The sequence below is a fragment of the Tigriopus californicus genome, chromosome 4 (genome assembly GCF_007210705.1).
Source record: "Tigriopus californicus strain San Diego chromosome 4, Tcal_SD_v2.1, whole genome shotgun sequence".
NCBI classification, from domain to species: Eukaryota; Metazoa; Arthropoda; class Copepoda; order Harpacticoida; family Harpacticidae; genus Tigriopus; species Tigriopus californicus.
In genome coordinates this window covers 2,348,004-2,360,827 of record NC_081443.1, presented here as the reverse complement: position 1 = coordinate 2,360,827, position 12,824 = coordinate 2,348,004, and the positions used below count along the sequence as shown (strand labels likewise).

The following is a 12,824-nucleotide window of genomic DNA, read 5'->3' as shown; positions in this document are numbered from 1 at the left end:
ACGTGCTCAACTTGGTGCGCAGACCATCGTCTCGAATGTGAGACGCTGGTTCACTCTTGGAATTCGAGAAATCCATTCCATTCTGCCCGACTGATTTTGAACTCTTGTTCCAGTTTCATTGTGGAAGATTGGGGTCCATGTAGTGCCTTGTGTGGTGAAGGCTTTAGGAAAAGAAAAGTCGAATGCAAGATCTTCCTGGAGTTTTCCAAGACCGTGGCAACATTGCCGGATCACAAGTGTCCAGGGCCAAAGCCGATGGAAACGGAAATTTGCTTCGCTGGCCTTTGCGATTTCGTGGACCAATCTCAGGGGTTGTCCACACCAAGTGCAACTACTAATTCGAAGAATCCCTCTTCCGACATCCAAAGTGATCATTTCCAAGAGCTCGAGCATCCCCTTCCGGCCTTAGCTCTTAAAATAGAACGGAAGATCTCGTATCGGTGGAAAGAGGGCGGGTTTACGACATGTTCTGAATCCTGTTTAGGAGGTAATAATTCTGGCTCTCAACACTTTCCGATTCCAATAGAATCCGTCACCACCAACCCTTTCTTCCTCTACTTTTAGGTATTCAAGAGACCAAGATACTTTGTGTGGATGACTCTTTAGAGACAGCAGTCTCGCAAGTCAACTGTAAGCTGTCCGAGCGGCCGGAGGTCAGAGTTCAAACATGCAACGATCACCCATGTCCTCCTCGATGGAACGTGTCCGACTTCAGTGACTGCTCCAAATCCTGCGGAGGTGGGATCCAAACCCGTACAGTGACGTGCATCCAAGAAGTTCGTCATGGAAAGGACAACATTCTTCGAGTGGACGACAGTTTCTGTCCTCAGCCTCCTCCCATCACTCAGCAGTTTTGCAACGTCATTGATTGCCCAATCAACTGGAACGCATCGCCATGGACCAAAGTAAGCCATACGTGATCACGGGTCAATGCTAATCAAAAAATTGAGCTTTATTGCTTAGTCCCAGTTGCGTGCGAAATGAAAAGTAAAAGTACTTCAAACCTGATGAGCTCTGCATTCAAGTATCAAACGTTCTCGGGGAATATAGCTATTCTGGTTACAGGGGAGAGATCTTTTGTACACTACCTACTTACGTACACAAGCTCAACGTCATACACAGGGCTTTATTGTTAGTCAGTGATCCTCGGCCAAAAAAGATGAGAGGGCAAACCCAGTTTTTTTCTCTTCTTCTGCTTCTTTGGTCGAGTTAGACAGTGAGTGGTCCTTGGAACAACGATCGACTCGATTTGAGCCAATGAAGCGTGCCTTGGGCAAACCTTCATTTTCATGGCCTCTTAGGCCAACATTGAACTAGCAAGAACGAGAAAAAGACCGAACAACCGACCACGGAATTACTACTGCACAAGCACATGCTCCCAAGCACACGAACATGAAAGAGGGTCATGGGTTTGCTGTAGAAGCATTCTTGGAAAATCTTGGGACCACTCTGTGAGCAAACTTTTCGTCTGGTCGGTCTTTCAAAAGAATCTAAGATATGTGGACTTGTCTAAAATGTTCATCTAGCTAAAGTGGGATGAAGAAGGGTACGAGAGTACTTTTGCTCTTTTTTATGGCAGATCAATATCAACCCGATATTTTAGTCTCCAAACTTTCTTCCTAGAACCACCCTAGTGTTGACATGTGAGAGGGGAAAAAATCTCTAATGCGAACATTTTCCGCAATTTATTTCGCAGTGCTCCAAGAAGTGTGGATCGGGCACCATGTACAGAAAAGTTCGGTGTCAACAATTGTTGGCCTTAGGCGAGATCGCCAACAAACCCGAAGATGAATGTCCCAGACCCAGACCTAAGTCAGAGAAGACCTGCTACGACCGGGCTTGTACCAGTTACGACTACGAGCCATCCAGGCACATCTTCCGTAGCAACGATAACGAGGATGACATTGGATCCAAGTCGAAGACCATTTTGCCCACCATCAAGGCCAATTTCTATCAAGCATATGTCCAGGAACCTGGGAAGAAGACGGTTCAACTAAAGGTCGGCGGACACGCGACCGTATACGAGGGAACCAAAGTCAAAATTGCATGTCCTGTCAAAAAGTTCAACAAGTGAGTTTGTAAGGTCAGCTCGACACTTCACTTGTTTTAATTGCCGAAAGCAACAACGTGACACGAAATGAGACCTTAAAATGGAAGGCAAACTTTCAAACTGAAAAAAGAGCATTTTCTGGATTTCCGCTGGCGACCTTTGACTTCTTATTTCAATCTTACTTCCAAGGTCCATGCTGAAATGGTTCAAAGGGGATCAGATGATCGAGCAAGGTGGATCAAGCAGGAGGGTGAAAAAAGGCAAACATTTGGGCGGCTCCTCGAAGAGACGCAGAGTGAACCGAAAACGCGTGTTCGTAACCAAAAAGGGCTCCCTCCGGATCAAGCGCATTTCATATGCAGATGCTGGAACATACTCGTGCATGGGTAAGCGGAAGAAAGCCTCAGAGAGGAAGGGTTCCAATTTGCACTCCACGGAGTACTTGAGCCTTCCTGGTCCCCTATTCATAATAATACGATGAGCTGATGATGATGACAACTTGTATATGTGTAATAGATGGGATAACAACAACACCCTTCATTCAGAACCTGATTCCTGTCAAACACGGACCGAGAAATCAGCATAACAAAAGAGCGGAACACCGCTGGTAACAGACTTGCCATGTTCTCCCTCCATTTTCGTCTTTTCTTTATTCGGCCTTCCTCCCCCCTCTTTTAACATGACGTGTTGGGACAACATTTTACTTCCACTTTGTCAAAAGTGGTTGGTAGATCCTGCGGTCTTTGGGTGGTTAGTGTGGAAAGTTTTCGTTCGGTCCACGACAAAAATTGTTCCCATTCGTTTTTCCTGTTCTGTTTTGGTCAGCAAAAGTCAATTGTTCCCTTTTCCACCCATTACATAAGAAATGAGGCGACGTTCGTTCGTTCATTCTAACTCCCTTTCAGAGCAGAAGTACGGACCATAGTCTTACCAACAGATCTAAGGGAAGCGGTCTTTGGTGATTTTGCCGATGATTTCAGCAACTATGGATTTCAATTCTAACATACATGTGACCATTGCAGTTTGTTTCTTGTACGTACAGCCGCTAGTAATTTGACAGGAAGAAGTAGCGTGAAGGAAAAGTAAGAGAACCATTTTCCAGATTTCTGAGAATCGCTTCCATTGACGAAAGGTCAGAGTTTGATGACTGCAGACCTTCCATAGCTCATGGGAGAAAAAAAAACCAATTCAGCTTCATTATCTAGATTGTTTAGTAAGAGCCACAGGACCTCCTTTCCTTTCGTGGGCGGTACGCTAGTAGTAAGTACATCGTAGAGTGAGTGAAAAGAGCCTCCTGACCTGATTTGGGCCAATCTCGGCCAGGTTCAGATGGAATGTAAGTGGCTTGATCATATTACTATTCATGACTTGATGCCTACTTGCTTTCAGCCAAACAAGCGACGGCATCCATTGACATCGAAGTCAAAGCGCCATTCGGAACAGAAATCCAGATCCCTGACCCAAACAGTAAGTACTTTCTTGCATCTCCCCCATTTTGCACTCAATCCATCACACGGACCTCGACAAAGGCAAAGGTCAAGAAAGTAGCCTTCCTTTCAAAAGTCGACAGCGGTGAAAAGCCTTCAGGTCTGAAAAGCGACATAAAACCAACGCTAAGCTTGTGCACAACTGCACTTCTCTCAGTGAATAAGTCCGTTTAGGCTGCACTGCTTATACTCTTATGTACCACATAATTGGACTCTTTTTCGAGGATATTTTGACAAGTGGATTGCTCGTCTCCCTCCCTTACTAACGCACGCCTCTGGTTCTCTTTTGACAGATTTCTACGATCCATTGAGGGCCATTAACAAATACAACAAGGAGCGAGGCCAGGAGAACGCTTGGGATTCCTCGTCTCAAGCTGACAACCAAGTTTACTCTCAAAACACGGCCGTAAAGGATGAGCATGGTTTGCCAGATGGAAGTGGGCTCTATGGGGTTGTCAAGCATATGACCGACCAGCCATATAGCTTCGATGAGTTTAGCTATGGGAAGATATCTCCGTTACCCGGTGGGTCGGGAACAAGCACGATGGCTCCTTGGACGCAAGAAGAGCAATGGAAGATTTTCTCTCGGAAGAGCAGCGACAACCATCGGATGTTGATCCCGATCCAGGAGCATACCGATAAGGCCACCACTTCGCCCACTGTTGAAGGATACATGAGGTTCAATACGGTGGAAACCAATTCCAAGGTCACTGAGCCCAAGATTGATGGAGGACGATGGCCGATTCAAGGATCGCGCTTTAATGACGACGCGTACTTTGAATTGGATAGCAGTAGCACGTTTTGGGACGATCTGGATCATTTGGATCCCACTCACAATCAGATGGATAATGTAAGTCTAAACAATCAAAGCTATAATGTCCTTGCACTTAGGGAATATTATACCACGGGGGATCTTGTTTATCTTTATTCCACTACTAACAAAAGCGGATGTTCCACGTCAATCGATGTTCCACATTCCACGTTTTTCAGGCCATTAACCCGTTTGAACACACTTCGGTGTCGCTTTCGTCCTCCTCTTCGGACTCGACTCAGAATAATCGGTCCACTCACATTCTCTCACAAGTCTTGGTTGTCCTCTGTCTGGTGTTGGGAAAGGTGGGTGTGTCTCACTTGTTCACTCCTGGGTCTAAGCGTGTTGACTTATTAACCACGGCCATGTAGTCTAAATCATTGGCAAAACAATCGGACATAAGGTAGCAGGAACACGCGCATTTTTGTGTTTACAAAAATACATAGGTCCGTTTTACAGGGCAGTCCGAAATTGTCCTGAATTTCGATCAATTTTTTTTTTTCGAAATACCTGACTTCAATTTGTCTTTGAAAAAAATATTGAAGACGTTTAGACTTAAAAGTTTGATTATTAAAGTAATGATAACTGAAATCCCCGATTGGGGATTCTACTTAAGGAATCGACCAATTTACTGTACATGAAATTTAGTCAACATGTTTTAAGAACACTTTGATTCAATCAAAATTGGCAACAAAAACACATTTTCTGATTGAGTTAGGAGCAAATTCTTGTGTATCTTGGTATACCAAGTCTGCTACAGAACAATTGAAATATCTAGAAACTTAGAATGCGAAGAATCACTTTTGGACAATTTTCTCTGGATACATTTATCTATCCTCGCGTAAATAATAGTTTGTTTAGTCCTGATGATCACAAGGAATGGGTTTGGCGCATTCCCATTTGATTTCAGGACACTTTATGGTTAGGTCTGTAAAGGCTGGCGAAGCAGACCTTGATTCGATGCAGATCTTTCGAAAGAGATTCAGTCATTGTTCCAACTTCATTCGATGTTACATGGAAAACACTCCTTTTTTTCAAAATGGATCCCTGCAGTGAACAGAACTAAGTAAGGCCAAGGAAAAGGAAGAGAACGACACAGAAGTCTTGAATATGCAAATTACCCTTTCAGTTTTTAACATATCTTTTCTTATCAGATTTCCTCATCTGCAGTAAGGCCGACAAAAATCATGGACCAAAAGCAATTTTTTTCTTGCCTGGTTCACGTTTCACCTTGGCCTTGACAGGGTAGTGTAACGGGGAGAATGGGTGAAAACAAGGCCACATCTGGCCATTCCCACCTTCATTTAGACCGTTTCAAGTTCATCGCAAGGAGTTTGGTCCTTTGGAGAGATTTAACGGCAAAAGAAATAACTTAAAAATTCACGATCGAGAGCATTCCATGCTTTGGTTGAAACACTCTCGGCCAAAATTTAATTATTCTGGACATGTATTTTTGTAAGAAATACATCAAGACCCTCGTTCAAACAAGTTACGTCGATTCTAAAATGTATGTAGCGCCTAGCTTTAACAATACCTATAATAGAGTTCTAAGTTGATTGCATAAAAAAATTCAATTTCTCATTATCTCGCTCCTTCAGTCTCCGGTTGGCTTCTCTTTCCTGCTCCTCCTTTCATTTCTCTTCATTGTTCCCTCTATTCACGCATGATATTCCGCATTTCACATTTTAGTCTCTAACGATAATGAACCAAAAACGACATCTCGATAATAACCCAGAAGAAAAAGCTGGGACAAAAGACGCACAAAAGGATCCAGGGACAACGGGAAGTGAGGAGAACCCAGATTCCAGCGGCAGCCAACTTGAAGAAAAGAAGGACCCAGAGGATCCGACGAATGATAATAGTGGAACCAAAGTGGAATATAGAACAGACAATGAGGAAGAGGGTGATAACAGCGACAGACCCATCAAGCTAGATTGGAAGATAGGCGAATGGTCCAGGTGTTCCCAAACCTGCGGAGGAGGGGGAATACAGGTAGATAACTCATGCCTGAAGATAACCAGTACAATGGGAAAATAGATTGAACAGGCTTCTGATCCCAAATCAACCGTTCAAAATTTGGAACTTTTCAGGTCCGGGAATTGAATTGCCTGGTCGTCATGAGCGACAATTCCACCGAGGTCATTCCGGCCAGTCTTTGCATTGATGCAGGAATGCCAGAACCTCCTCGAAATCAGAGTTGTGGCCAACAAAAGTGCCCTCAGTGGATTAGCCAACAATGGAACAAATGTCGCGAGTCCGACTGCGTTGCCAAGAACACAGGTAACTAAGGCTCTCTGTCCGATCTTTAGATCTTCAAAATAGTGGCTTTATTGGAACAGGCTTAATTGTAGAGCATTTGTAGGTACGTACTTTATCTACAGAGATCGATAATCCATACCAATTGAGGAAGTTTTAAATGGGTCTGGAGTGCAAAAATATGGACCGCAAAGAGTATCGTATACTCCTGAATTCAACACAAGATACTGCGCCGTATCAGAATCAAAATGGCCGGGCCCGGCTTTAAGCAAGGGATTTCAATTGAGAAGCAGCTTCCAATCTGACGAACAGGCGATTCTTAGCTCATTTTTCTGTACTGTACCAAGAAAGTGAGAAAATATTTCCCATTTTTTATTGACTGGCAGGCTGATCAATGTAAAATGAAACTTCAGAACTAACTGTCAAGATAAGTTTAACTTTTCAAGGAAAAGGCTCTCTTCTGCTGCCCTGTTAAGAACCAGGCTACAATTTCGCCAAGAAAATGAGCTTGGAAAGAAATATATAGGCATCTGGAGTGCAATTTTGTAGGCCTCAAACTTTCCCTTTCATTTCTTCATTTTTCTTGACTCGTAGCTCTTCAAAAGAGGGATGTATTTTGCGGATTGGAGGACTCTTCTGCTCCAGCATTGGAAGATAGATACTGTGAGGCCATTCTTAAGCCACCCACATCTAGACAGTGCTTCACCCGAGTGTGCAAAACGACTTGGATCACGTCCGACTGGTCAGAGGTAAGTGCCAAAGCAAAGCTCTCGACTTCATTCCTGCCGATCTGGGCAGCCAGACCATTTCCTGAATTATTAATTAATCTCCATGTCTGTTTGGTCTGTCTGGAAGTTGAACCCCAAACAGAGTTTCATGCAATCAACTTTGGATCTTTTCATTTCCAGTGTTCCCAATCTTGTGACGACGGGGTTCAAACAAGAGAAGTTACATGTATTTGGAGAAGATTCGACCCCGGGTGGAAAAAGAATTCAGAGCCCTATACATCCTGGAAGGTCTTGAAATCACGTGGAATTTCTGGTTCATTTTGTACGGATCTTAAGAAACCTCGTGGGTCACGGAAGTGCAAGAAGACGTCATGCACTGGAACCTCCGATAAATTCGTTTCCAACTCGATACGTAAGCCAAAGAAACGTAGAGAATCTAGAGATCGGAAAAAAGTCGACAAAATAAATATTAACTTATCAGACAAAGAAACGCCCGAATTCGAGCGACACGCGTTCCCATTGCTTTGTTTAAAATTTGAATAATACATGTACATCGTATATATCATTTCAGAGGATACAGCCCAACGATCACAGAAGGTCTGCGATGACCAATCGCAATATTGTGGATTGGTCCATTCCTTTAAGATGTGCCATATCGAGAAGTACCAAGTTCAATGTTGCCGCACATGTACCACTTGAGGACACCACGTCCACTGTTGCTATATGAAGACATTCAAACATGCCAGATCTCCAGAACTATTTTCCACGAGTTAATCATCTAGCCTATTTCTCCTGCAAGGCGTCTCTTTCGTCGGCTGTGACTATCAAGTTAAAAACGAAAACATACACAAAAGTAATTCATTTTTAAGCCAGTACAACAACGCGCTCTCAATAAGCTTGTGCTCTTTCTTTGATTATGCTTCAGGGCTAACTTAAAAAGTTACGCAGTATTTAAGAGCATTTTAACCCTCAAACTGCAGTGACTTTTCTTCTGACGTCTACTACCCCACCACTATTACTACTTATGTCTAATACTATGATGTTGTTCATTCATATGAAATATATTTGGTGTAAAACATTTCAATCTCGACGGCACATCAATAACGTGTGTTAAGAAGATTTTTATTAAGCAAAATCATTCTCAAATTTAGTATAATGTGGAATTATACGAATCTCTTTACAAAAGCAAGAAAATTGTACTAAAACAATGAAAGAGGTCGTTTAGCTTAAACATGTACTAAACTATACAATTAAATAGACAGGCACACCAAATAATTGGATTTAAACATTAGGGGCTTTCAAATATACTTTGATAATTGAGGAGTTAAGCCAGAAGCTATCACAAAAGAGACATACAAAATATGGTTCTCTTGACCTCACTACTATTGGTGGTGCTATTAGTGACAGTGATTTTTAAAAATTGACCGCTTTTTTTGCAAATAGTTACAGAATGAGGGAGATGTTTTCTTTTTTAAATCTAAATTGAAACCATGAGGCCATCAAAAGTTTCATGGGGAAACAACACCACCACAGTGTAATGATCTCTGGATGAATATGGATCAAGTAGGGTTCTTTGAAGATGGAACTGGTTGATTTCTTGTAATCTATTGTCATCACAAGTGTGAGCGGCTACCATTGAAGTAAGTCATTCAGATCATCCTTGAGGTAAACAAGATAGTCAATGGCAGTTTGTCCCAACAAGACTGGCAAGTTGCAGCCCGTCAATCCCCCTTTATCAAAGGGGCATCCGTTGTCACTCCTCTCACCGTAATTGATCTCATGGGTGCTATCATTTGTCCTCTTCTTCACCACCATCTCTCCTTCCTTCTCTGGGATTTCCACAGCTTGCGCAGATTCTTGGGCTGAAAGCCAAGGTCAGTGCTCACCATGACCTCGCTGACGACAGTGGGATAAATACTCCGGGTAGGCCACACTGATCTTCTCAGACTGATATCGGACCAAGCGTAATGACTGGCGCACTTCTGGAGTGACAGTGCCTTTGAAGCCACCCTTGCGGAGGAGGCTATCAATGGTCTGGATTTTGTCCCAACCTAAATGAGCCAAATTGGTTACGAACAGGCTCCAGGACACTCGCAATACAATCATGGGCCATGTTGATCCCCAATAACAAAAAAGACGTTCCCACTAACCCTGTTCTGGTGGGACATCCGGCAGGTAGGTAGCGGTTTTCTTCTTGCTCCCACGTTCTGTGTAGAACTCAATCCGAATGCCATGTACGCCGATTTCCCAATCCAGGAAGTTATCGCCGTCCTCAAAGTGACAGAGAATGGACACGGAGACGTGTAGTCGAGGTAGTTCGTCACGGGTCACCGGATTGAAACGAGAGTCCTTCAAGGCGCTAAAGCAAACCACCAAAACCAAGTTAACCCCACAGGCACAACCATTGGTTTAGCCCCAGCCTACCTGGTGACCGCATATTCTCTGAGTCCTTCATGGAGCTCCATTTCATTGAAAGTGCCAATGCATCCTCGGAGTTTCTTGTCCTTACCAATCTTCCAGGTGACAAACAAAGGACTAAGAACGAACAAAGAACCCACTTAAAAAAAGGAGGAGTCGCACAAAAGGACAACACCCTTGGTCAACAACACCTACTAGAAATCATTGGGAAAGGATGGCGTCCTCGGCGGGTCCATGTGATACAGATGGGAATACAGCACATCAAAGCAATAGTACGCCATATCTGGTCGAACAACCGAGTACCCATTGGGTCCCAAGCCCCCTCCCATCCTAGGACCCATCAGAGACGTGGCTCCGGCCAAAGAAGACCCAGATGATGAGGAGGAAGGCTCCGATTCCTCCTCATGACCCCCATGGCGACCGCTGAATCGACGGAACCGCCCACCCCCAAACCCAGAGCTTCCTCCACCCAATCGAGACATGAACACGATGTCGACCCCTTGTCTGCTAGCCTGAACCAAGGAGTTCTCTAGCCGTCCTTGCCTGAACCCTCAAAGAAACGACTCCGGATGCGTCGTCCACTGGGGGTGGGGCAGGTCCGTGATGTCCCTGATGTCCGTGGGTGCTTCTGGGGATGACCTCACACTTGGACTAGCGGACCGAAGAGCAAGTCTGGGCTTGGATGATGAGTGGGTCCGTGGCCTCCTCCTCCTCGTCTTCCTCCTCCTGCTCCTCCTCCTCCTCCTCCTCTCTTGGACTGGCTTCTGGAATCTGAAGACTGGAGACGGAAGCCTGAAGACGGGAGTCTAAAGACTGGCCAAGCTGCTCCAGCTAACCAAGAGCACACAACATGACAAGGAGTGAGTGAGTGAGCAAGATTTTCGAGCCAGCAACCTCCCCATGTACTACTAACACTACAACACTCTACTCCCCTCCTGACTGTATCTAGCTCGTTCTTTCTCTCTTTCTTTCCGTGGGTCTGTCTTGAATCGTATTTCACTTGACAACGGCGACCTTCAGCTCCAAGTTGCCTTGAAAGAAATGCTGGGATGAGACAAGTTTGGCTGAAAACGATAGAATCAAGAAGCTAGAGAATTCAGCTGAATCTGACAAACGTCCAAGGTTTCGACAGCTAGACACAGGGTAGAGTGGAAACTCATCAGCCAGTATGATTTGTGGCCAAAATAGGACTCATTTTTTTTTTCAATTGGACACAATCGGCGATTGAAGTTAGATTTCAATAGTTCGATTCACTTTTGCATGATAGGAGAGTCATATTTAATGGCTTTAGGGCCATACTACTCACGTGGGTTTTGTAGCTTGGGAGTGGGACAAAGAGGATCCCACAACAAGCACTATGTTAGGGGCCGCTGCGGGGGATTGCTGAAAACTCTGACATTTTGGGTTCATTTGATCTTCATTAGGCATAAAATAGTGTAATTAGGACTGATTTGATGTTGGAAATAGCTCTATTGACAAATGCTTCGACCCAAGTCAACTCAATTGTTTGATTGTCTAGGCAATAGAGGGCGCTGACAACTGAATCTAGAAAATATTCTGCCTCTACCAATCGCAAAAGAGGGCACAGCGACTAAGTTGGAAACCAACCGTTGTGAAAATTCTAGACCAATGCAAAATGACGACTGATACAGCGATCAAATAATTCAACAGAGTATATTACCATCTTCTCCCTACATGTCTGCCTAACGCCGTTGGTGGCCTCGCTCTTTTTCTAACTATGGCTGGAAATGGGACGAGCCTTGGATTCGTGACACTAGGTTCCGGCCTTAATGAATACCCTTAATATTAATCATGAGGCAAATTTTCCAATTATGTGCCTTATTTGGTGTTCAAGCCATTGGTTCCTCATGCGTGATGTGCCACTAATTCATTTACCTACCTCCATAAGCTCTCACTTAATCAAATGGGAATGTGAACCCCCAGGGTAATGGACATCATTCAGGGTCGTTCTTTCATAATCCATGCATAGCATCAACGCATATCATTATGAACCCATAAACCATTCCCTAGAGAATGTCCATTTCAGAGCCATAACGCCTCAGAGATCTGCGCAAAGGCAAATTCAAGATTCCGCAAAAATTAGTTACCCATGGCAACCCTGATTTTGTTTGATCTGGTTGGGGATTCTGCCAGAAAGAGAGAAAAGGAGAGAGAACCTGGCAAGTTCTAAATTGATTTTCCCAAAGACTGACAGGCCAATTACGAGAACTAATTACCACTTCACCGTTCAAACATTTGCCAAAGGCTCTCGTCCTACGAATAAGATGACCGATTCGAGCCTAAAGGCACGGGAATGCATCAATAAAACGACCCGGTTTGAAGACTCGTGGAGAATCGATGAAGCCTCCGAGGCTCGCGTTGCAAATTGGGTTTAGCTTGAAATGTGTGGGTTGATTTGTGTGAAGTGTTAAAATTCAATGAGGGATCTGTCGAGTTTAATTGGATGACAAATGGAACCGACTTTCCTTTTATTTTGTGAGCAAAATCCGATTAGGTGAAATCCAAGCCGGGGATATGGAATAGGGCTTTAGATGCACTTACACCTTCCAACTAAGGTATGCAAATTGCTTCAAAACTTAGAAAACCGATAACAAAGAGACAGCTCTAAATTGTTCTTTCATGTATGTAAGTTATGAATTATCAACTTAAAGAAAACTTGGCACCTAGTTGTTACTTTAAAGGCCGTAAGCAATATTCTGAAAAATAGTATGAGATATATACAAGTTAGAGTTTTACGAACTGGTTTGATGGAACGCCGTCAACTCCAAGAGTGTCTCGCGTCTTTTGGCTCAAGGAAGGAACTAGAGATGAGGGAAAGTAATCCAACTATGGCAATCCAAGATCCGATAAGCCAATTCCGTTGATTTCCAATCCCAGATCTTGGGTTGACAAGACAGAATGTGTTGGTCTTGGCAGTGGTTTGGCAAAAAACTCCTAATAATCTTGTTCAGCTTACCAGTCTTGTGGCACTTACTTGATTCTGGAGGATGAAAAAGAAGTCGAAGGTAAGGGGGGAAGAGGGGGATGGAGGGGGGGGGGGCTTTTCCAGTTCT

The 12,824-nt window shown here is 44.0% G+C and overlaps 2 protein-coding genes across 6 annotated transcripts in view; one reads left to right on the top strand and one right to left on the bottom strand.

Annotated features, from left to right (window-relative positions):
- LOC131878928 (protein madd-4-like) overlaps nucleotides 1-8,881 on the top strand; it is a 42,983-nt gene extending 34,102 nt beyond the window's left edge. The window contains exons 9-19 of one of the 4 annotated variants that reach the window (XM_059225080.1): nucleotides 114-487; nucleotides 565-905; nucleotides 1,697-2,070; nucleotides 2,240-2,436; nucleotides 3,440-3,517; nucleotides 3,831-4,387; nucleotides 4,528-4,653; nucleotides 6,038-6,340; nucleotides 6,439-6,628; nucleotides 7,199-7,744; nucleotides 7,904-8,881. In XM_059225080.1, the coding sequence (XP_059081063.1) occupies nucleotides 114-487; nucleotides 565-905; nucleotides 1,697-2,070; nucleotides 2,240-2,436; nucleotides 3,440-3,517; nucleotides 3,831-4,387; nucleotides 4,528-4,653; nucleotides 6,038-6,340; nucleotides 6,439-6,628; nucleotides 7,199-7,744; nucleotides 7,904-8,031 (3,214 nt within the window). In that variant the 3' untranslated portion in view covers nucleotides 8,032-8,881. The other 3 variants (XM_059225083.1, XM_059225079.1, XM_059225081.1) reach the window with 3 other exon arrangements.
- On the bottom strand, nucleotides 8,434-10,561 carry LOC131878929 (uncharacterized protein CG5902-like). 2 transcript variants are annotated; one of them, XM_059225085.1, is made up of 5 exons: nucleotides 10,294-10,561; nucleotides 9,946-10,262; nucleotides 9,757-9,867; nucleotides 9,483-9,691; nucleotides 8,434-9,383 (listed from the first exon to the last, which is right to left on the bottom strand). In XM_059225085.1, the coding sequence occupies exons 2-5, from the start codon at nucleotides 10,230-10,232 to the stop codon at nucleotides 9,208-9,210; spliced, it is 783 nt and encodes a 260-aa protein (XP_059081068.1). In that variant the 5' UTR covers nucleotides 10,233-10,262; nucleotides 10,294-10,561; the 3' UTR covers nucleotides 8,434-9,207. The 2 variants fall into 2 exon arrangements, with proteins under 2 accessions (XP_059081068.1, XP_059081067.1); XM_059225084.1 differs by having other exon boundaries at nucleotides 9,946-10,560.
- Between the last annotated feature and the right edge of the window lie 2,263 nt (nucleotides 10,562-12,824).

Excerpts from the sequence above, each read along its gene's own strand:
- LOC131878929 (XM_059225085.1), bottom strand. The coding sequence starts at position 10,232 with ATGTCTCGATTGGGTGGAGGAAGCTCTGGGTTTGGGGGTGGGCGGTTC. Across the intron at positions 9,868-9,945 it reads TCCTTTCCCAATGATTTCTA|TCCTTTGTTTGTCACCTGGA; the intron begins GTAGGTGTTGTT and ends GTTCGTTCTTAG. Across the intron at positions 9,692-9,756 it reads AGAGAATATGCGGTCACCAG|CGCCTTGAAGGACTCTCGTT; the intron begins GTAGGCTGGGGC and ends GGTTTGCTTTAG.